Source organism: Chinchilla lanigera, unplaced genomic scaffold (genome assembly GCF_000276665.1).
Source record: "Chinchilla lanigera isolate Chin_1 unplaced genomic scaffold, ChiLan1.0 scaffold00040, whole genome shotgun sequence".
Classification (NCBI taxonomy): Eukaryota; Metazoa; Chordata; class Mammalia; order Rodentia; family Chinchillidae; genus Chinchilla; species Chinchilla lanigera.
The window spans coordinates 649,256-670,350 of NW_004955441.1; the positions used below are offsets into that span (position 1 = coordinate 649,256).

Here is a 21,095-nt window from a genome sequence, read left to right on the forward strand (position 1 = left end):
TTCAGCCTAGCCTTGAGCTCACTTTGTACCCCAGGCTGGCCTTGAACTTGCAGCCCTCCTCCTGGCTCAGCCTCCCAAGTGCTGAGATTATAAGGAAGACTACCACATTTGGTTTTCTTTGTTTTTATTGCTTTTGAGACAGGGTCTCACTATGTCGTCCGGGCTCGATTTGCAGTCACTATGTCGTGCAGCCTGGCCTCAGACTTGTGGCAAGCATCACCAAGCCAAAACCACTACTTTTAAAACTATTATCTTTGGGGGCTCAGGATTTAGCTCAGCGGCAAAGCGCCTGCCTGGCAAGCGCAAGGTCATGAGTTCAGTTCCCAGTACCGGAGAAAAAAAACCAAAAAAATAAATAAATAAATAAAACTATTATCTTTGGAGGATTTTTTTTTGTTTGGTTTTTTTTTGAGGTGGGGTCTTGCTGTGTAGTTCATGATGGCCTTGAACTGAGGGTTATCCTCCTGCCTCAGCCTTTTACATGCTGGGACTACAGGCATGCACCACCATACCCAGCTTGGGACTGTTACTATGTAGTGTCCACACTAAAGTGTTTTTAAATAGTGAGAGCCACCCCATGTTGATGAGATTTGATTTTATTTAAAGTTCATCAGCAGGGGCTGGGGGTTTAGCTCCGTGGCACAGCACCTGCCTGGCAAGCACAAATTCAATTCCCGGTACTTGAAAAAAAATATAAAAATAAAAGTTCATCAGCAAATTCCAGTATGAAATAAATAATGATTCCCTTTATAATTTGGCCATTATAGGCTACTACTATTATATAAGCATTGGATTTTTTTTTTTTTTTTTTTTTTTGGTCTTTTTGAGACAGGATCTTGCTCTGCAGTTCAGGCTGGCCTTGAGCTCACTATGTAGCCCAGGCTGGTCTTGAACTTGCAATCATCCTCCTGCCTCAGCCTCCCGAGTGCTGGGATTACAGGCGTGCGCCACCACACCTGGCCAGCAGCATTAGATATTTTTAGAGTGTGGATTTTATAGCCAGTCCATTCTGAATTCAAATTCTGCTTCTGCCCTTTTGTCATCTGGCCTTTTGGAGACATCTTAACTTTTCTTACCCTGAATTTATTCTTCTTTGGGAGGGAGTACCAGCAGTCAAACTCAGGACCTTACTAGGCAGGCACTGTGCTACTGAGCTAAATCTCCAGTCCTGGATTTATTCTTTTTTTTTTTTTTTTTTTTTTTGGTTGGTCACTGGTACTGGGAACCGAACTCACGACCTTCCGCTTGCCAGGCAGGCGCTTTTTGCCGCTGAGCTAAATCCCCAGCCCCACCTGGATTTATTCTTAACAATAGAAATCTTAACTTGCTTTTTAAGAGTTTGTGCAAGGATTTGAAGTATTTGATAGAGTAGACACTCAGGTGATAGCTGCTATTATTACAAATATAAAGATTGTTTTGTGGTCATCTTTGTATGTTTGAATTGTTTGAACAGTTGGGAGGCCAAGAAAATGTTGCTGGTTATTATTATGTTTTTTTGTTTTTGGTGGTACTTGAGGTTGAAATCAGGGCCTTGCGCATGCTAGGTAAGCACTTTACCACTGAACTATAGCCCCAGCCCAAAAATGTTGCTTTTGACACTAAAAAAATTTCTTTTCTGATCCTAGGGATTGAATGTGGGACCCAGCACATGGCAGGCAAATGCTCTACCACTGAGCTATATCCCCAGTCGAAATCTTTTCATTTTAATTAGCATTTTAAAAACTTAATTTAAACTCTTATGAAGCAGCAGCAGCCAACCTCATGCTGCTGATTGAGTATTCTAGCCTTAGTAGATGTGTCCCTTTACTGAATCATTTAGAATCATTCTCTGCTCTGTTTTACCTGGGTTAGACTTGCTTGAGTATTTCTGAAAATACCCCTAAAATTGCTAAAACTGTTGTCCTCTGGTCATTTTTAGTCACTAGGCTCAAGTGAAAGTCAATTCTTAATCTTTATATAACATATGAATATTACTATAAAATAAAAAATATTTTCTATCCAAAAAATTTAGGGTAAAATAGGGTTTCTAAAAATGACTTTTAGAGCCAAGCATGGTGGCACACACGTGTGATCCCAGTACTCAGAAGGCTGAAGAAGGAGGATCATAGTGAGTTTGAGGCTAGCCTGGGCTACATAGTGAGTTTCAAGGCCAGCCTGAACTACGTAACGAGACCCTGTCACAAAAAAAAAAAAAAAAAAAGTGTTTAATCTTCATCGGATAATAAGTTATTCTATATGCTTTTAATTTCAATCCAAGATTTGTTGAGAAGTATGTTCCAGAATGCTCATCAGTTAACTCTAGTTAGAACCATTTATAACAACAACCAGAACTAATAATGACATACAAGTTTCGTCATGATTTTATTTTATATATTTCCTTATACTTTGCTGTAGGTCTGTTATTTTATTTTCTTTTTTTCTTTTTACCATACTGAGGATTGAACCCAGGGAGCACTGACTTATATCCCCAGCCCTTTTATTTATTTATGTATGTGTGGATTTATGTATGTATGTATGTATTTTTTAGTTAGGGTTCTGTTTTGATTGTTTTAATTCCATAATGGAGATTAACAAGGCATCATACATGCTAGGCAAGTACTCTGCCATTGAGATACACCCCCGCCTAGGTCTCACTGAAGTTGCCTAGGCCGCCCTCAAAGCTGGGGTCTTGGCTCAGTCTCTTTAGTACTTGAGATTAAAAATGTGTGCCACTACGCCTGTCTACCACCGCTGCCTCCCCCCTCCCGTCCTCCTCTACCGTCTCCTCCTCATCTTCTTTCTCTTCTTTTCCCTCTTTGGCAGTACTTGGGATTGAACTCAGACCTTTCTTACTAAGCTATATCTGCAACCCTTTTTTTGTTTTGAGATAGGATCTCACTAAGTTAATAAGTTCCCTTGGCTGGGTTTGAACTTGCCGTCTTCCTGCCTCAGCCTCTTAGAAAGCTGTGATACAAATGTGTACCAACCTACATGGCCTCTTTTTTTTTTTGAGTTTAAAAAGCATGGTAGAAAATTGGACCATCCCAAATATATTTTCAGCCAGTCTGTAGTATTATCTTCTTTTTAAAAAAAAAAACAAACAAAAAACCCTATATTAGGAGTCCTTAGCTAAAGTCAGTTTGCTCCCAGGTGACACTTCACAAAGTCTCACGCACCTCTGAGTGCTGCTGATGGGGAGGAGGATGTTACTAACATCTGGGGGTAGAAGTCCAGTGTGCTGTTAAGCACCCAACAGTACATTGGACGACACCGACAGCGAAGAATTATTCTCCCTAAAAAAATAAAAATTTTTTAAAAAAAAGAATTATTCTCCCTAAAATAGTGAAGCTTGAGAAGCTCTGCTCTGCCAAACTTGTGTCAGTTTTTGTAACTTCTTCCCTTGAAATTCTTTTTCCATTTATGCTGTAGAAGTATCTTTGATGGCTAATTAATAGATACTCCAGTAGAAGTAATTTAGGGTGTTGTATAATCAGAAAACCACACTATATTTTATTTAATGAAACTCTTGACCACAGTGTGACTTTTTTCTTTTTTATTTAATCGTGCACTTCTGCCTATTCCTAGGAAAACATTGTGATACTTAAATAAATATTGTATAAAATTTCACCTGCTCTGTTTCTCTGCTTAAATGGAAATTTTTTTACTTTTCAGGTATATATTTTGTTTCAGTATTTGCTCTAGTAATAGTTGTGTTTTTTACTTTCTTTCAAGAAACTTTCCTGGTCACAGAGCCAGGTATGATGGCACACACCTCTAATCTCAGGTCCTTAGGATGCTGAGACAGAAAGATCACCAAGTTCAAGGCTAAAATTGGCAAGTTAGCCAAGACTTTGTCTCAAAATTTTTGTTTTGTTTTATTTTTTGTTTTTTTAGACAGGGTCTTGCTGTGTAGTTGTGCTCATGAACTCACTAGTGTGTAGTCTAGGCTGGCCTTGAACTCAAGGCACTCCTCCTGCTTCAGCCTCTCCAAATGTTGGGATTACAGGTATACATCACCATGCACAGAAAACAGTTTTTTTAGTTACAAAAAGAGATAGGGACATACCTCAGCCTTCCCTGGGTTCAAACCCCTGTAAGGGGGTTGGGGGGTTGCTTCACATAATCACCAGGGACACTTGCTGAAAAGGCTGATAACCAGACCTTTCTCTTAGGAATTCAGATGTAGCAGAACTAAAACAAGTACCTCAGGTTTCTTTTAATAGGTATCCTAAGTGATTTTTAAGATTAGACAGACATTTTGATTTTTTTATTTTATTTTACTTTTTTTTTTTTTTTTTTTTTTTTTTGGTATTTTGAGAGAAGGTCTCACCATGTAGTTCAAACTGGCCTTGAACGCACTATGTAGTCCAGGCTGGCCTCAAAATTGTGGTGATCTCTTGCCTCAGCCTCCTGAGTGCTGGAATTAATAGGTATGTACCCGCATGCCCAGCAGGTTTGATTTTATAAAGACCACATTCACAGAAGTTAAGGAACAGAGTAGGGGCTGGGGATTTAGCTCAGCGGCACAGCGCCTGCCCAGCAAGGCGCAAGGTCGTGAGTTTGATTCCCGGTACTGGGAAAAAAACAAAAGAAGGAAGGAACAGAGTAAAGATGAGCATGTTTTTAACGGTCTTAATAAGTTTTACTATTTACCACAGTTGGTGGTTGTTTTTTAAAAATACTGTAAACATGATTTTTACTCTATGATCTCCAAAAAGTTGATTTGCTAATATGCTGCTTTTTGTCTTTTTTTTTCTTCTTCAAGCTGTTTGGTGTGTTTTGGGCTGCCTACAGTGCTGCTTCATTGTTAGTGGGTGAAGAATTCAAGACCAAAAAGCCACTCCTGATTTATCCAATCTTTTTATTATACATCTATTTTTTGTCCTTATATACTGGGGTGTGATCCAAATCATACATGAGTAGAAAAAGACAATGTTAACCTTTGATGTGGGCTGGGAATTCTTGCTGAAGAGATTGGAGAAAACATTGTTGGTAAAATTTTACATGTTTCAGATGGAAAGGTAGGTTGAAGGTCTTTTTTAAACAATATTTTTTGTATTTAATTAAACAATTGCAATTACCTGGGATTTTTTAGTCAGAATTCTAAATTCTGTTTAATTCTTCATATTCCAGTGAATAAAATATAAAAGCATTGTGTTTTTAAGGTTGTGTCAATGTTCACAGGCTTTTCGTGTCAAAGGCTGTGCCAAAAGCACCTGGATTGGTAATTATATCTCACTTGAAAGGTAAATTTGACAACATCCTCATCATCTAAAAGTGCAATTTTTTTCTTTAAAGAATTTACTCCTGCATTGCAGATCCTGTAGATATATATTTATATTTATACATATATATTTATGAAATAATAATTCTTATTCACGATATATATTTCTGAATAACCTAAAATTTAAGATATTAAACCTGATGCTTAAACTTCCTTTAATTTGGCCATTAACCTTTTTTATTTAAGAAGTTAAATTTGTTTTTTTTAAGTGTGTTTTTTAAATTAGAGTTGCTGTTGTAGATTTGGTTTGTGTGGGTGTGCTTTTGAAAACCAGTTTTGAATGTCCAAATGTCTGATTTAAACTTCCAGTTTATGTTTCTGACTAAAGGACCAAGAGATATAAAGGATATGGCATTCATTAAGATCATAATATGGAGAAAAACAATAATATTTATAGCATTAGTAGATATTTTTTAAGCGATACTTCCAAATCAGAAGTTATGGGAAAAAGACAAACCTTTGTGGTCATGAGCAATGTTATATAAAGTAGAAAACAATAAAATGTTTTCCAACTGTGTGTTTTGTTTTATAACACCTTGTCCTGTATACTTGATATTTTAACAAGTATCAGGCACTCACAAATGTACAATTTTTGCTAAGGAAAATACTAAATTCTTACTGAAATTTTTTGTAAATGATTCATAGATTCTCTGTATACTTTTAATTAATATTACTTTGTAAAACAGATAAAAATATTTTGTGCTGGAGTGTAGCTCAGTGGTAGAGCATTTGCCTAGAATGCTCAAGGCCCTGGGTTCAATCCCCCCCTACACTGAACAAAAAAGTATTATCCTTTCTGCTCTTATCTGGAAGGGTTAACTGCTGTTCTCATTATAACATGATCATCTCATGATATATGTTCCGTTATCAAACTTACCCATCAGGAATATATTATTCAGCACCTTTGAACCAAGCTGACAAACCAACAAGGTATAGTCCAGATCTTTACCTTTCCGACATATCCTAGATATAGAAAGAAAGGCTTACTGTATTTATGTTTTTGTTACGTAGGGATTGAAACCAGGGCGCCATACACTAGCTAGGCAAACATGCCTCTGAGCTATACTCCCAGGCTCCAAAATGCCTTTTTTTTTTTTTTTTTTTGGATACTGGGAATCCAATTCATAACCTCAAGCTTGCCAGGCAGGTGCTTATGCCGCTGAGCTGCATCCTCTGCCCAAAATACTTACTTTAAACTACAGAAAAATATGAAGCACGTCTGTGCTAGTACATAAAATTACATATGCTAATTTTTAAGAACAGACTTCAGTCAACGAACCAACAGTGATATAAAACTTCTAGAACTTACTATGATGTACTAAAGAAAGATCATGAGTAGGGAAGGATCTATGACTACAAAAGCAGCAACGCAAAGATAAATGTCACACTTTAAAATTCCGCAGGTCAATCCTTTGTTACAGTGGATTGGTTGGTGTTTGCAACACTGACTAGAATGTTCCTCACAAAGCTTAGAGGTCAGGACCAGGTCATGGAATTCTACTCAGTGACAAATCAAGGCATTTTCCGACTACCTCTGTCAAAAGTGGTTTAATCCTTTTAAATGTCATTGCTTTTAGATGTGTGTAAAATGTTCACTTGCATGGATCACATTTATTCCTAATGATACGGGACGAGGATGTAAACCTTTTAGAGCTTTCGGTGATACAGTCTGCTTGCTACAGCACGGGTGCCACAGGTTTGCCAGCGCTGATACAGGATAAAATGAAATACTCTTGCTTTAATAATAGCATTTAATCCTGAGAACTGTTTTTGTTTAGTGGATATATAAATAGAATTTATATTGTTTCAAGGTCAGTGAGTGTCATTTTCATGAGCTAAAATAAGAAATAGTTAAAACAGGTTGTCAGTTTAAAAACGTGATTGTAGACGCATGCAGGATTCAGTTCTATGTTGTGTCCGTAAGGCTTGCCATCACAGGGTCCAAACTAGTAACTCTTGCAGTTTAGGGAGGTTTAATTTGGCTCAGAGTTGCAGAGGTTTCAGTGCATTGTTGGCTCGCTTTGAGACGGAGATGTGGCAGAAAAACCTGCTCGAGTAAAGCTGCTCTCTCCTTGGTGTCAGACAGGCAGAGCAGGGGAATAACACTACAGAGGAAAGGCCCAGGGACCAGATTTAGTACCTGAAGTTTTGCCTGCATGGCTTACCCAGACACCCCCAAGAGTGTTTTATTATCCCCTAGACAGCTCCCAAGCCAATGAAGTTGATAATGTACCTTAATTGTCATTCTAATAATGGCAAATGGACCCTAAAAAATGTACTCTCCTCGAATTTTTATGTAATAATATTTCTAAGTCCTATTGATTTTAAATCATGACTTTCAAACTAATAGTATTACTAGACAGAATTAGCCAGATATATGTATATCCTTCGTCGCTTGTGTGTGTGTGTGTGTGTGTGTGTGTGTGTGTGTGTGTGCCTGATGAATGCACCAAAAAATTACGAGACATGTTTACTTCACTTACAAATTTATTGTAAAAGAAGTGAAATTTGATTAAAAATCAAAGTCTATATAATGAAACTGTGTGAAAAGTACTTTAGGAAGATATGTAAAGTTTTATGAACCATGATAAATTGTGCTTATTTCTAAGGCCTGTAATAAGGTTTTATATATAATGTGTCCATTTCCAAAAACTTCAAATTAATATCTTAATCTAAGAGCTTGAAATTAACTTTTGCATCTATTAAAATACAAAGTACATATTTTTGTTTAGGTATTGTTTAAATTTTAATCATTTATTTTCAATTTTTGATGTAATAAAACATGGAATAAAATAACGCTTCTACAACCTAATAAAAACACAATTTTTTTCATATACAACCAAACTAGTTGAATAATTATAAATGATCATTATTTATTGTTACATTTTTACTAGTGCAAATTTTAATACTTTCAGGCTTCTTATCTTTTTAATGTCTTAGGCCTATACAGTTCTTTATGATTGTGTCAGGGCTATCTGACAAAAATCACCCTCAACAATTCTCTACTCTAGGGCCAGGGTTATAGCTCAGTGGCATAGTGCCTGCCTGGCATGAGGTTGTGAGTGTGATTCCTGGTACCAAAAAAAAAATTCTTTGCACTAACAGTTTAGTTATATGATTTTCTAGCAGTATTTTGTGTGTTTAAGAACCTATTGACGCTTTTTAGATAAAATACTAAATGATTTTTCCTTTAAAAAAGGTATAAGTTGTTCTTTTGTTTTGAGACAGGGTCTCACTATGTAGTGCAGGCTGGCCTTAAACTCACGGTGACCCTCTTGCCTCAGCCTCCCAAGTTCTGGGATCACAGGTGAGTGCTACCACACAGAGCTAAAAAAAAAATTATAAATTCTTACATCTTCACACTTGGTAATATTTTCTGATGTTATAAAAAATATTTTCTTTGTAACATTGGTATAAATTTTAGAATCTGTGGTATACATATTATTAAAAAAAAGTTATTCTCTATAAGCTGGGTGTGGTGGCACTCCCCAGGAATCCCAGCACTTGACAGGCTGAGGCAGGAGGATCATTGCAAGTTTGATACTAGCCTGGGCTACAAAGTGAGCTCAAGGCCTGCCTGAACTGTGTAGTGAGACCCTGTCTCAAAAAGACCAAAAAAAGTGGATTGCTACTTTTTACTTTTTACATGATAACCATTTGTTGATGGCTAAATTATTTGTACATTTTCCTCTGTTTCATAATGAGCCTGCTTGCTTTTGTGGAATTCATTGTTTATGCAAAGTGCCTTTTAAAGTAGCATCATTTCACGAGATTACCCATATATTTTATCTTTCTGCAGAGTTACCTGCCTTGATCTTTAGTCTTTGCATGGAAAGCAGTAAAAGTACTCATGTGTGATGGTTAACCTAGGTGCTGAGTCCCTCACAGTCAGTCAGTCTTTCATGGCAGTGCAGCTTAGCTGAATCTTTAACTAATAGAGTTATTTTCAGGAGATGACAGTGCTAGTGAGGACCAGCGAAGTACTGGGCAGAAATAGCATTTGAATTTGGTACCCTGAATGTGAAGGGACAATCATAGTGAAGTACTTACTCACTCCTTACTGTGTGCTGGGTATTACCCTGGGTGTAGGGATAAAGTGACATGCAAAAAGCCAGGCATATTGGTGCACACCTGTAATTCTAGCATTCTGGGAGTCTGAGGCAGGAGGATCACAAGTTCAAGTGCAGCCTGAGCAGCTCAGCACCTTAACAAGGTCTTGTCTTAAAAATTTAAAAAGACCATAACTTAAGGAGTTTATATTGTGAGATAAGACAGCTACTTAATTTCATAAATTGTAAAACTTGCAACAAATGAGGAAAAAAAAATCTGTGACAATAAGAATATAATGGAGGAATTAGAGAAGCCTTTTCTGAGGCAGTCATGCTGGGTATGAAATTGTAGGGATAAATAAAAATAGGCAAAGAAGAGGAGAGGGAAGGGGATACTTCTGATCAGCACCACAGCTGACGTAGGCCGTGCTTCCTTTGTCAGGCCTTCCGATGACAAATGTGGGACCTGGTGACATGTGCTTTTAATACATACTAGAGTGCTACTTGGCTATAAAGAAGGATGAATTTGAGTCATTTGTAGGACTGTTGATGCAACTTGGAAAATAAAGTGAAATAAATCAGACATGTTTCCATACCATATTGTTTCTCATGAAAAATCCAAAGTATAAAGAGCAAAATAAAAGCTAAAAAGAAACAAGGAGACCTTGCCTGGCAAGCGCAAGGTCGTGAGTTCGGTTCCCGGTACCGGAGAAAAACCAAAAAAAAAAAAGAAACAAGGAGACCGATCTTTTGCTCATGGAAAGGGGGAACAAGAGAAGGAGGGTGGAGGAGGGAAAGGATATAAAAGGAATTAAGATGTATCGTGTTCAAGGAGTTCCAGGGAGATGGCAGAGCAGTCAGCCGCAACAAATTAGCCCCTCCCAAGATTGAGAATACAGACTCTGAAAAGTAGCAGCCTGGGGAAGGAAAGGAGAGTGGTAGATCCCTGAGACCCAGGAAGGACCTGAAGGGAAAATTGGAGATTACAGAGAAGAGACAGACTTACCACGGAAGAAGGAGGGGCAGCCTGCACTTTCTCCCTGGCTCCTGGCTCTTGGTGTAAGAAAGGAAAATTGAGGGCCAGGGATATAGCTCAGCAGCACAAGCGCCTGCCTAGCAAGCACAAGGTCCTGAGTTCGATTCCTGGTACCAAAAAGAAAGGAAAATTGAATCTACAAACACAATGAAAGTGGTCAACTCCAGCAGCCTTCAGGGATAAGTGCACCAGTTGAATGGAGCACAGGGTGTCAACAGCTGGTGAGTTCCCTGGAAAGGGTGCTTCGTCAGATGCCATTGTAGGAAGGGGCCAGCTAAGCCTGGGACTCAGAGCAGCCTTGGGTGTGCTTCATCTCAGGACTCCCATTGTTAAGCTATCACAGAGTGAGTGAGGGACAGTCACAGGAGATAACCAGGGCCCAGCCATGGGCAGGCTGACCAGAAGCACCAGTGTTACAACCTGAATGACTCATTCCCCAACCCCACCACCAGACCTCAGGTTCAGCCTAAACTTCGTGGATTTGAAAGTCCCAAAATCATGCTGGGCGTGGTGGCGCACGCCTGTAACCCCAGCACTCGGGAGGCTGAGGCAGGCAGGTCGTTGCAAGTTCCAGACCAGCCTGGGCTACAAAGTGAGTTCAAGGCCAGCCTGAACTGCATAGAGAGACCCTGTCTCAAAAAGACCCCCCCCTCAAAAAAAAAAAAAGTCCCAAAATCAACATGCCCTAATTCTGCCACTAGCTTGCTGGGATTACCCAGCACAGATCTGAGTTTTGACTACTTCCTTTGTGTACCTGAAAGAGCACAGCCACACCTTGAGTTGGACACTGCCACAAAGTTACACACTCCAGCCAGCCGTGGTGGCACATGCCTGTAATCTCAGCACTCAGGAGGCTGAGGCAGGAAGACCGTTGTGAGTTTGAGACCAGCCTGGGTAACAGAGTGATCTCAAGGCCAGCCTGAACTGCATAGTGAAACCCTGTGTCAAAAAAGACAAAAAAAAAAAGAAAAAAACTATAGACTGCAGAAGATAATCACAGCTGTAGTCATGGAGAAACTTCTTCTTTGCTTTTGGTGTTTTTATTTTGCTTCATTTGCTTTTATTTTTCTGTTCTTGTTTCTTCATGAGGCTTAACATTGTAGTTTTTGTTTTGTTTTGTCCCTGCTTTTGTTTTTTCATTCTTTCTTTTCCCCATTTTCTTCACTAGTTTCTCAAGCTTGAGTAACCTTCCTCTGTCCTTGCTTCTAATCTTTTTCTTTTATTTCTCTGTTTTTTTCCTCTTCTCCCTTTTAATTTTCTCCCCTGAGGGTAAAATCACTCTTGAGGGGCTATTTGCTGTATATAATCTGATTTGTCTTAAATTTTGTTATATAACTATAAGTCTTGTACATATGGTTAAAATAGCAAATTAGTTTTCCACTCTGATTGATGCTGTACTTGTTGATTGTGCTTTAGCCAAGCAGACATAGTTGCTGTGATCTGTTGATATTCCTTGTATGCAAATACCTAGGTTGTCTGGGGGACATAAACCATACTATATAGCCCAGTACTAAAGAATTGGGTACTAGGCCAAACAGGCTGCAAGCTCTCATCTCTAATAAGCAGAAGAGGCAGCATCATGGAACAGACTTACAGACCAAGAGCCTTCTATCTACATCTAGAAGATGTCTCTAAAAAGTATTCATTTCTTAAAGAGGTCTTCATACCAGTAATAAACTTCCCTCCATAAGCAGTTTACAAGCATCAAAGCAGAAAACAAATAGGAAAAAGTGAAAAGTGAGAAAACAGTAGACACCACGCTAGACCTTCAGCTCACCCAAGACATCCACCCAGCTGAACTTTCTAGAATGCTAGCAGCATGTGATGGCTAATATCTGGATGTCCCCCTAGAGATTGATGTCATAGGTGGGACTTTTCAGAGGTGGCTAGATCTAGAGGATGTGATGCTGAGATTAAGGGTGTGTGATTACTAAATCAGTCCACTGCTTGGTTTGGCATAGTTCTGAGTGTGGATAATGGGAAGGTCCACTCTGGGTATCAGTGCTACCTGCCTTATGGGCGTGTAGCCTGGATAGAATGTAAGGGACAGAATATACTGTTGCTTGCTGCTTTTGGTGCCTCTTGCCTTCTGCCTTCCACGCAATGAACTATTTTTTCTCCTCTGTGATTCCCCTGTGCCATACCACCCTGCATTGGAGCCATTCAATGACGAACTGAAACGTCTGTAAACTGAACAAAGTAAACCTTTTTTCCTTTAACATTAGGTGTTGGGTATTTGGTCTCAGCTATGAGAAAAGTAACCAAGACACAGACATATCAAAGCAAATGAATGAGCCTCTAGGAAAAAAAATCATTATGCAGATGATTAAAGACATGATGACCTTGGGGTTGGGGATTTAGCTCAGCGGCACAGCGCCTGCCTGGCAAGCGCAAGGTCGTGAGTTCAATTCCCGGTACTGGGAAAAAAAAAAAAAAAGACATGACCATAGTGAAAGAAATGGTTAGTGAATCTAGAATATTTTTATTTCTGATCTTTATTTCTTTCGTGTGTGTGTGTGGTTTTTTTTTCCAGTACCGGGAATATTTCTGATCTTTATGATTTTATCCAACTCACACAGCCTTTTAGTTTTGAACCTAGTATCTGTTGCTGCTATTAGTTGCCGATCAAAGCTAGCCAAAAACAAAACAAAACAAAAAAGCCTAAACAACATAGATGTGGAAATGTGATGCATTTGCTTTCAAATTCAGTATTTTCTGTTTGTGCGATGCAGGATGAATTCACGATAACATTGTGAGAATATTTAGACAGTCGAAGTATGGAAAACAATATTCCATGTGATAGGAACCCAGAAAAAAAGGGGTAGCTTTCTATTTGCAGACAAAGTGGATTTCAAGCTAAGACTGATGAGAGAGATAAAGAAGGTCACTACATACTTGTTAAGGGAATAATCCAGGAAAAATGGATAATCACATATGCAACCAGATACAAGCCCACCCATCTGTATAAAACACAGCTGGCCATGGTTACACATGGCTATAATCCCAGCACTCTGGAGGCTGAGGTAGGAGGGTCACAGTCAGTTTAAGGCCAGCCTGGGCTCCATAGTGAATTTAAGGCTAATCTGAACTGCATTGAAAGAACCTGTCTTAAAAACACATTTTAAAAATGGCTATGAAAAATCAGATCACTTATACAACTGTAAGGAACCTCAGTACTCCACTGTCACAAATAGCTGGTGGTGCACACCTGTAATCCCAGCACTCGGGAGGGTGAGGCAGGAGGATTGCTGCAAGTTTGATACCAGCCTGAGCTACAAAGTGAGCTCAAGGCCAGCCTGAACTGCATAGCGAGACCCTGTCTTAAAAAAAAAAAAAAAAAAAAGATCGAACTGGACAAAAAGCAACAAACATCAGAGCTAAGCCATACCTTTGAACAACTGTATTTAATAGATACCTACAGAATGTTCCACCCCACAGCATCAGAATATACATTCTTCTTAGGTGCACATGGGACTTTCTCCAAAATACATATTAACATACTCACAGAACATACTTAAGTAAATGCAGAGTAATTGAAATGATCCCATGCAAACTATCAGATCATAGTGCCGTGAAGTTGGAAATAAATGGGAAAAACACAAAAAATTTTAGCATAAGGTATTTTTTTATTAATTCTAAAGTAATAAATGCCCCTTGTACATATTTAAAAACCTACAATCCCCTTTGTCGTCTTCTTAAAAAATATAACAATGCCCATGCTCTGCATGAGTTCTTTGAACTTTAATGAGCAGCGTGATGTAAAGATTGAACTTAGCCTGAGATGAACATTGATTAGGAACACTAGTTGGGCAGATCACCCAGAACTATATTTCAATGGGCCCAGGAACATAGCTCAGTGACACAGCACTGCCTGGCAAACACAAGGTCCTGAGTTCAACTCCTGGTACCAAAAAAAAAGTATTTCAATGAAGGCCTAAAAAATCTTTATTGGACCAAACTCACCCTTAGGGGAGAGACAAAAAGCGGGATGTGATGGTGCATGCCTGTAATCACAGCACTCGGGAGGCTGAGGCAGGAGAATTGTTGAAAGTTTGAGACCAGCCTGGGCTACAGAGTGAGCTCAAGGCCAGCCCGAACTGCATAGCGAGACCTTGTCTCAAAAAGACAAAAAAAAAAAAAAAAAAAGAGACAGAAAGCTTGGTTCATTTGCAAATCTTTAGTCTTCCAGGAGAAAAAACACTTCTGTGTCAAGTCTGTTACTTGTATTGATTCCCAGGCCAATAGTATGCCCCCTGCTCTCCTCCCCAGCTAGAAGACAGGATATGGAATTTCAAGTCATACAGAACAGGCTTCTTTCTCAGCCCTTTTATTGTAAATATGTATGCCAAAAGGGTAGGCTTGGAGCCAGACAAGCCACTTCCAATCTCAGCTTCACTCCTTCACCAGTTGACCACGTACAGTGATACCCTGGTTGATTCACATACAGTGATACCCTGGTTGAACTCAATTCACTCCAAATTCACGTTCAAACAGAAGTTTGAGAACTCAACATATTTTTCCCATAAGAAATAATGGAAAGCCAAATAATTGGTTCTGAGGTCCAAAAATTACACTGATAAATTCATTTTTCCAGGAGTTTTGACAATGTTCACAATGATTTCTTTATTTAACTCTAGCATGGTTCTCACAGTTTCCCTCTTAGCTGTACTGCTGGTATTGTAGGGAAAGTTGGGGAACAGGCAGGGAATGGTAAGGGCCTTAGTGGGGTTTCTGGCAAATAGTTAAAGCACTGCTAGAGAGAGCAACTAAAAGCAGCAGGGAGAACTGCTAAGCATCCCTGCTCACCTTGAGGTCCGGGCACCAGTTCATTGCTCTCCTCTAGTTAACTACAAGGGACACGGGGGGTATATTATAAAAAAATACACTTCATATATGAAATATATACACCTGGACACGCACCTCTATATAAAAACATTGTATTATTCTCTAACCATGTTAATGAACTAAAGTGTGCATGTATCCCTTTACTAATTGCTAACTCAGCTTGAACGTAATGCTCTGCTATGGAAGGGGAATTAAAATTTAAGTAAAGGCCCACCAGGAACGCCTGCCAAAACCAACCGGACGTACCTGGGCAAGCCTGATAGCAGAACACTTCTTCCTTTGTGTAACCCCTGTCTTTATTGTCTTTGTGAAACTGATAGCCTTGCAACATAACTTGAGACTGATGATGCCCTTGTAATGTAACCTAGGATGTTTAAACTCCCTTGGCAACCCATGACATCACTTGGCCTTCCAATCAGTGTACCAGATCTGCTGCTGTACCTCCCATTTGCTCTCCTCTTAAAAGCCCTAAACCCCCCAGGGCAGGGCTCTGACTCTCCAGGAGCGATCCCAGTCAGACCCCTGTGTGATAAAATTGCTGTTTCCTAGACCTCCTCAGTGTCCTGTCCTGCATTTGGTCCATTTTGCCATAACGTTCCCTGTCCGAGAAGACCATGCTGACCACTTAGGTCACTGGTTGAGGCCTGGCAGCCAAAGCAGGGGCCTCTCCAGGCTCCTCTGCAGGTGTGACCTCCAGGCTACCTTGGAGGCCCCTCGGAGGCCCAGACTGGAGGCCCCTGCTTGGCACTAATGGCCCTCATCAGACCCCAAAAGGGGGAGAGGACACAGATGGAGTCGTCGGATAAGGTAAGACCCCTGGGGGCACCCCAGTCAGTCCTGCTCAGGCCTGAGCAGGAGAGCCTGATCACCTCTCGTTAGTTAAGGCCACCCATGAGGGAAGAGGGTTGGAATGTTTAACCTCCAAATGGCTGCTGAATGACTGTAACAGACAGTAAAAGCAGTAGGCCATTCCGTCCATCTGTGCTCCGCGGTGAGGGGCGCCTCCGGGACCTCGGACCTAATGAGCTTGAGTGGGTCAGACTTCTGCGGTTCCGTGGTTGCATCTCAGTGGCTAAAAGCGACTTAACTTCTACAATGGGGGTCTGACCTGGTCCGGGGATTATAGGTGCACACACACTGCCCAGATGGACCTTCGTCTCTGTGAGGGGAGCGACAAGTGTTCAGTTCCCCATTTGAGGAGCACCCACCTTCTGTCTGTTGCAGCACCATTTAAGGGTACACCACATACCCTGCAGGGAGATAGAATGGGGCAAGCCACAATAAATGTGTGGTCCTTGATTCTATGCTGAAAACCTCAAAAGAGGATCCCTGATGATTGTGGAGTAAAAATCAAACCTCACAGGTCTGAAACTTTTGGGAGTTCGACTGGCTGGACCTGTGCCCGAATGTCTGTGCAAAGGAAGTCTCTATGTCTAGACTGTCTGGCAAGTCTGGATGGCACAACAGACCCCAAGACTGGCCACCCTTACCAGTTCCCTTGTGTTGATTCTTGGCTTAACCTGTGTCAAAGCCTGTTGTACTCTTCGCCTGTGCCTGCCTGACAAAAGGACCACCATGGTCGTCAAACTCCCGAGGCCACCTGAAACCCTCACTGCCTACCCTAAACCAAAGAAGCTTCATCCTGTCCTACCCGAGGACCCCAAGTTGGACTTGTCTCCTCTTACATTCATGGGCCCCAAGCTGCCCAGTCAGCCTTGGTACCCACACCGCCAATCCAATTGCCACCACCACAGCCACCAGGGGCACCACCCTTCCAGGGTCCATGCCACCACTGCCACTGCTGCTGGCACCACCGCCAGTGCCACTGCTGCCATCACAGCTAGGGCTACCACTACTGTCCCTCATCCTCCCAGGATCCATAGTGCCGCTTCCATCACCACCGCCAGACGTCCCAGAACCGTACCTGTTTTTGCCCGCTCCAGCTGTGCTCTCGTGGTCTCCTGGCTCCATCAGCTATTCTTGATTCCCCTGGTCCCATGCTGCCTGCCCAAGCCTCTGCTCCAGAATTTCTCCCGTTGTCAGGAAGTCTACACCTGCTTCCGCCTCCTGCTATCTCCGACTCCACAGTTCCATTGCCAACAACGACTGCAGCACCTCCCGAACCCCAGGTTGACGCCTTATCAGGTGCTGTCATCATGGGCAGAAACACTGACAGCCCTGTCAGCCATCGCCTCCCCTCTGCCACTAGTTCCAGACTCCAGTTCATCTCCAGCTGCCACTTCGTGTCTACCCCAGAGCCCAGGGAGGTGCACCCAGCGAACTACCCTTGATGTACTGTCAGCCATTTAGTTCCACTGATCTCTTGTATTGGAAGTGCTACAACCTGTCCTACTCGGAGAAGCCCCAAGCAGTGACTGACCTCCTTACATCCATCTTCCAGACCCACCTGCCAGCATGGGATGACTGTCAGCAGCTCCTTTCAATGCTGTTTAATGCTAAAGAATGCTGCCGCATTCTAGATGGGCCCAAGCCTGGCTAAAGCCCAAAGTCCCTACCACTGTGGCTGATCCTGATGCTTGTGTTCTCACCCGAGCGTGTCCCAGTTGGGACTGTGACAGCAGAAGACCGTGAGGCCTTGAACCAATACCACACTGCTCTTCTTGCAGAGCTCAGGAAAGGAGGCAAAAAAGCCAATAAACATGCCTAAGGTTACAGAAGTCATTCAAGAACCCAGTGAAAGTGCAGCAAAATTTTATGAGAGGCTCCGTGAAGCCTACCAGATCTATACTCCCTTCATCCCCAAGGCTCCTGGCAAAACAAAAAGAGCTTACCCAAGAATTTACATAGGCAATAGAGTCAGTGGCCAGATCAATAGCCAAGCAAGTTATAACAACTCTCAAGGGGGAAGTCTCTTGCCATATAATAAAAGAGGCTAAGAACAAAGACCCTCAAGTTCCAGTTCCAGGCTCCCTACCTTAGTCCGACAAGGTAGCTGGTGTCTTCTCATTTCTCTCCTCTTTCCAATAAACTGACTTTCTTTCTCTTTCTAAACTTACATCTCGGCCAGGCGTGGAGGTGCACACCTGTAACCCCCAGTACTAGGGAGGCTGAGGCAGGAAGATCTTTGTGAGTTCAAGACCAGCCTGGGCTACAAAGCAAGCTCAAGGCCAACCTGAACTGCATAGCAAGACCCTGTCTCAAAACGACAAAAAAAAAAAAAAAAAAAAAAAAACCTGCTAAACTTATATCTCTAATTTTTTATTGGCATAAAGTTTAAGAAACTTAAGTAAAATCCAGGTGTGACCATATCACTGATTGTCTTTGGAAACATGGTTATAATGTTTTACTCAAATAAATTGCAAAAAAAGCACAATCATGAATGTTTTAATGCACTAAAACAAGCACTATAAGTGGTCTAGGCAAGAGTAGCACTTAGACCTCTTGACTCACTCTCCCCGCTCCTCCTCCCTTACAGGCTTTTTCAAGTCGAATTTTCAGTTCTACTATTGAATTTAGTGACAAACACCAAGCAGGTTTCTGTTGTTATTTTCGTTTTTGGAGACAGGGTCCCAGTGTGTAGTCCAGGCCTGCCTTGAACTCACTATGTAGCCCAGGCTGGTCTTCATCTCATGGTGATGCTCCTGCCTCATCTTCTCTAGTGTTTAGGATTACAGACAAGCAGATTTTTTTAACTTTGTTGTCCAACTAGTAGAAAGTTCAAGCTTGGAGCCATTCGACAACTGAGGTATCACTGTGTGTATGTGTGTCTGTGTCTCTGTGTGTATGCACACATATATGTAGATATAAAATGTGTATGAATACATTTATTGTCCAGGTCTAGCCACCCACTGAGTAATTGTATTTCATGTCTTTTAATGCTTTTCATTTTATAAGTTCAGGCACTTAGGGCCTACCAGTAATAAGCACATATAAACATCCAGCTCTGAGCTTCTAAATCTCATTCTCCCGTCAAAAGAACCAGGATTTGGAGTTGCTCTAGTTCAGCGGTTCCTTTCACAAAAAGACCCAAGGCTTTTTGGAAAAATTACTGATTCCAGGACGGGGCGAGGAATAACACAAGATGAGGTTGGAGCGTTGTTTTGCTATTTTGAGGATCACGGGAACCTATTTGAAGGGGCTCTCACCAAATCTGGAACAATTTGAGCAAAAGAAAACAAAGGCATTGAACCCATTCAGTAGAGAACAAAGCAAGCATGAGCTGAGAAAACAGTGGGCACCAGGGAACAGAGCAGCAGATGTAATAAAATGGTGACTTGGTGAATCTGAATGGAAGGTATCCAAAACACTTGCTGCTATTTTTGAGCTTTTCTATCTGAAATTAAACCAAACTGAAACTCTTAAGACTTTTAAAGGCTGGGCATGGTGACACATGCCTGTAATCCCAGCACTTGGGAGGATGAGGCAGGAGGATCGCAGTGAATTTGAGGGCAGCCTGCGCTACATAGCAAAACCCTGTCTCAAAAAGAAAAACAAAATTTAAATATATGTTTAAGAATGTAGAATGATGCCTAGCACATGATAAAGAGTATACATTTGTTGGTAATTATAAAGATTGGAAACCTAGGTTAGGTGTGAATATTAGGTGAGAGTAAAAAACATGAAGGTATGTTTCATTTCCTTAGTTTAGCTTAGTGTGCAATGTAGTCGGATTTTTTTCTTACTTTGAAAGAGTCTAAAAGCATATGATCTTAAAGTGGAAAGCAAAAAATAGCTTTTTATTAGAAAAGAATGAAAAATTTTGTAGGCAGATCATAAGCACACTGTCCAGTTAACCCAAGAGAAATCCTAACAGTGTAGATTTCTCATTTTTATCAGCCATATATGGTTTAAGATAAACCTTTTTCGATTGTCTTTTTTGGTATCAGAAAGCGAACTCAGGGCCTCGAGCTTGCCAGACAGGCACTGTGCCGCTGAGCTACATCGCCGGCCCTAAGATAAATCTTCTTATGCTAAAAACGTAAAGCCATGTGTGTCCACCTATTCATACATTAATTGAAAATGCCACTCGACTGCAACGCTTAACATCCCATTTATCTTTTCTGAAATCAGAATCCATTCATTGTGGTTCACATTTCTTAAGGTTGAATGTACAACAGCATGTAAGATGAATTCATCACATAAGAAATAGGCAAAGTTAGCACAGTACAAGTATCTCTAAAATAAACTTTAGATCTTTAAAATGTAATCACAGTGATTTTCAGCCAGGGAGAATTTTGTGTCCAGGGGACATTTCTCAATGTCTGAAGACCCTCTCACAACTGGAGGGGCTGGAGTGCTACTGGCACCTAGTGGTGGAAACCGGGAATGCGTCTCAATACCCTGCAGTGAGGCTGTGACTATAGCTCAGTGGTAGAGCACTTACCTAACGTGTGCTGCTTTGAGTTGGATACGCAGCACAAAAAGTAAACCAGTAACTATCCTATAGTTACTGTGGTCTTCCTTGCCAACAAAGAATTACAGTGCCACAGCTGAGAAGACCTACACTAAATTAAAAAAAAAAAAAAACTTTTTTGAGACAACTTCTCACTCTGTAGTCCAGGATGGCCTCAGACTTGTCATGATCCTCCTCTCAAGTGTTGGCATTACAGATACGCACCACCATGCCTGGCCTACTGTATTTTTTTAAATTTCAAGCAGTTTAAGTACTCAGGGATGGAATTATGCATCTGAACTTCTTTTTCTCTATATAGAATATTACTAGCTGGGTGTGGTGGTACACACCTGTCATTCCAGCACTTGGGAGGCTGAAGCAGAATTTCTATGAGTCCAAGGTTAGGAGGGGCTACATAGTGAATTCAAGACCAGCCTGAACTACATGGTGAGACCTTGTCTCAAAAAAAAAAAGCTGGGGATGTAGCTCAACAGCATAGCGCCTGCCTGGCAAGCACAAGGTAGTGAGTTTGATCCCCAGTACAAAAAA

The 21,095-nt window shown here is 41.0% G+C and overlaps 1 protein-coding gene across 1 annotated transcript in view; it reads left to right on the plus strand.

The window, feature by feature from the left end:
* Yipf4 (Yip1 domain family, member 4) overlaps window positions 1-5,780 on the plus strand; it is a gene marked incomplete in the record, with an annotated part of 32,635 nt that extends 26,855 nt beyond the window's left edge. Inside the window, 1 exon segment of the mRNA XM_013517616.1 lies at window positions 4,745-5,780. Within this exon segment, the coding sequence (XP_013373070.1) occupies window positions 4,745-4,882 (138 nt within the window).
* Between the last annotated feature and the right edge of the window lie 15,315 nt (window positions 5,781-21,095).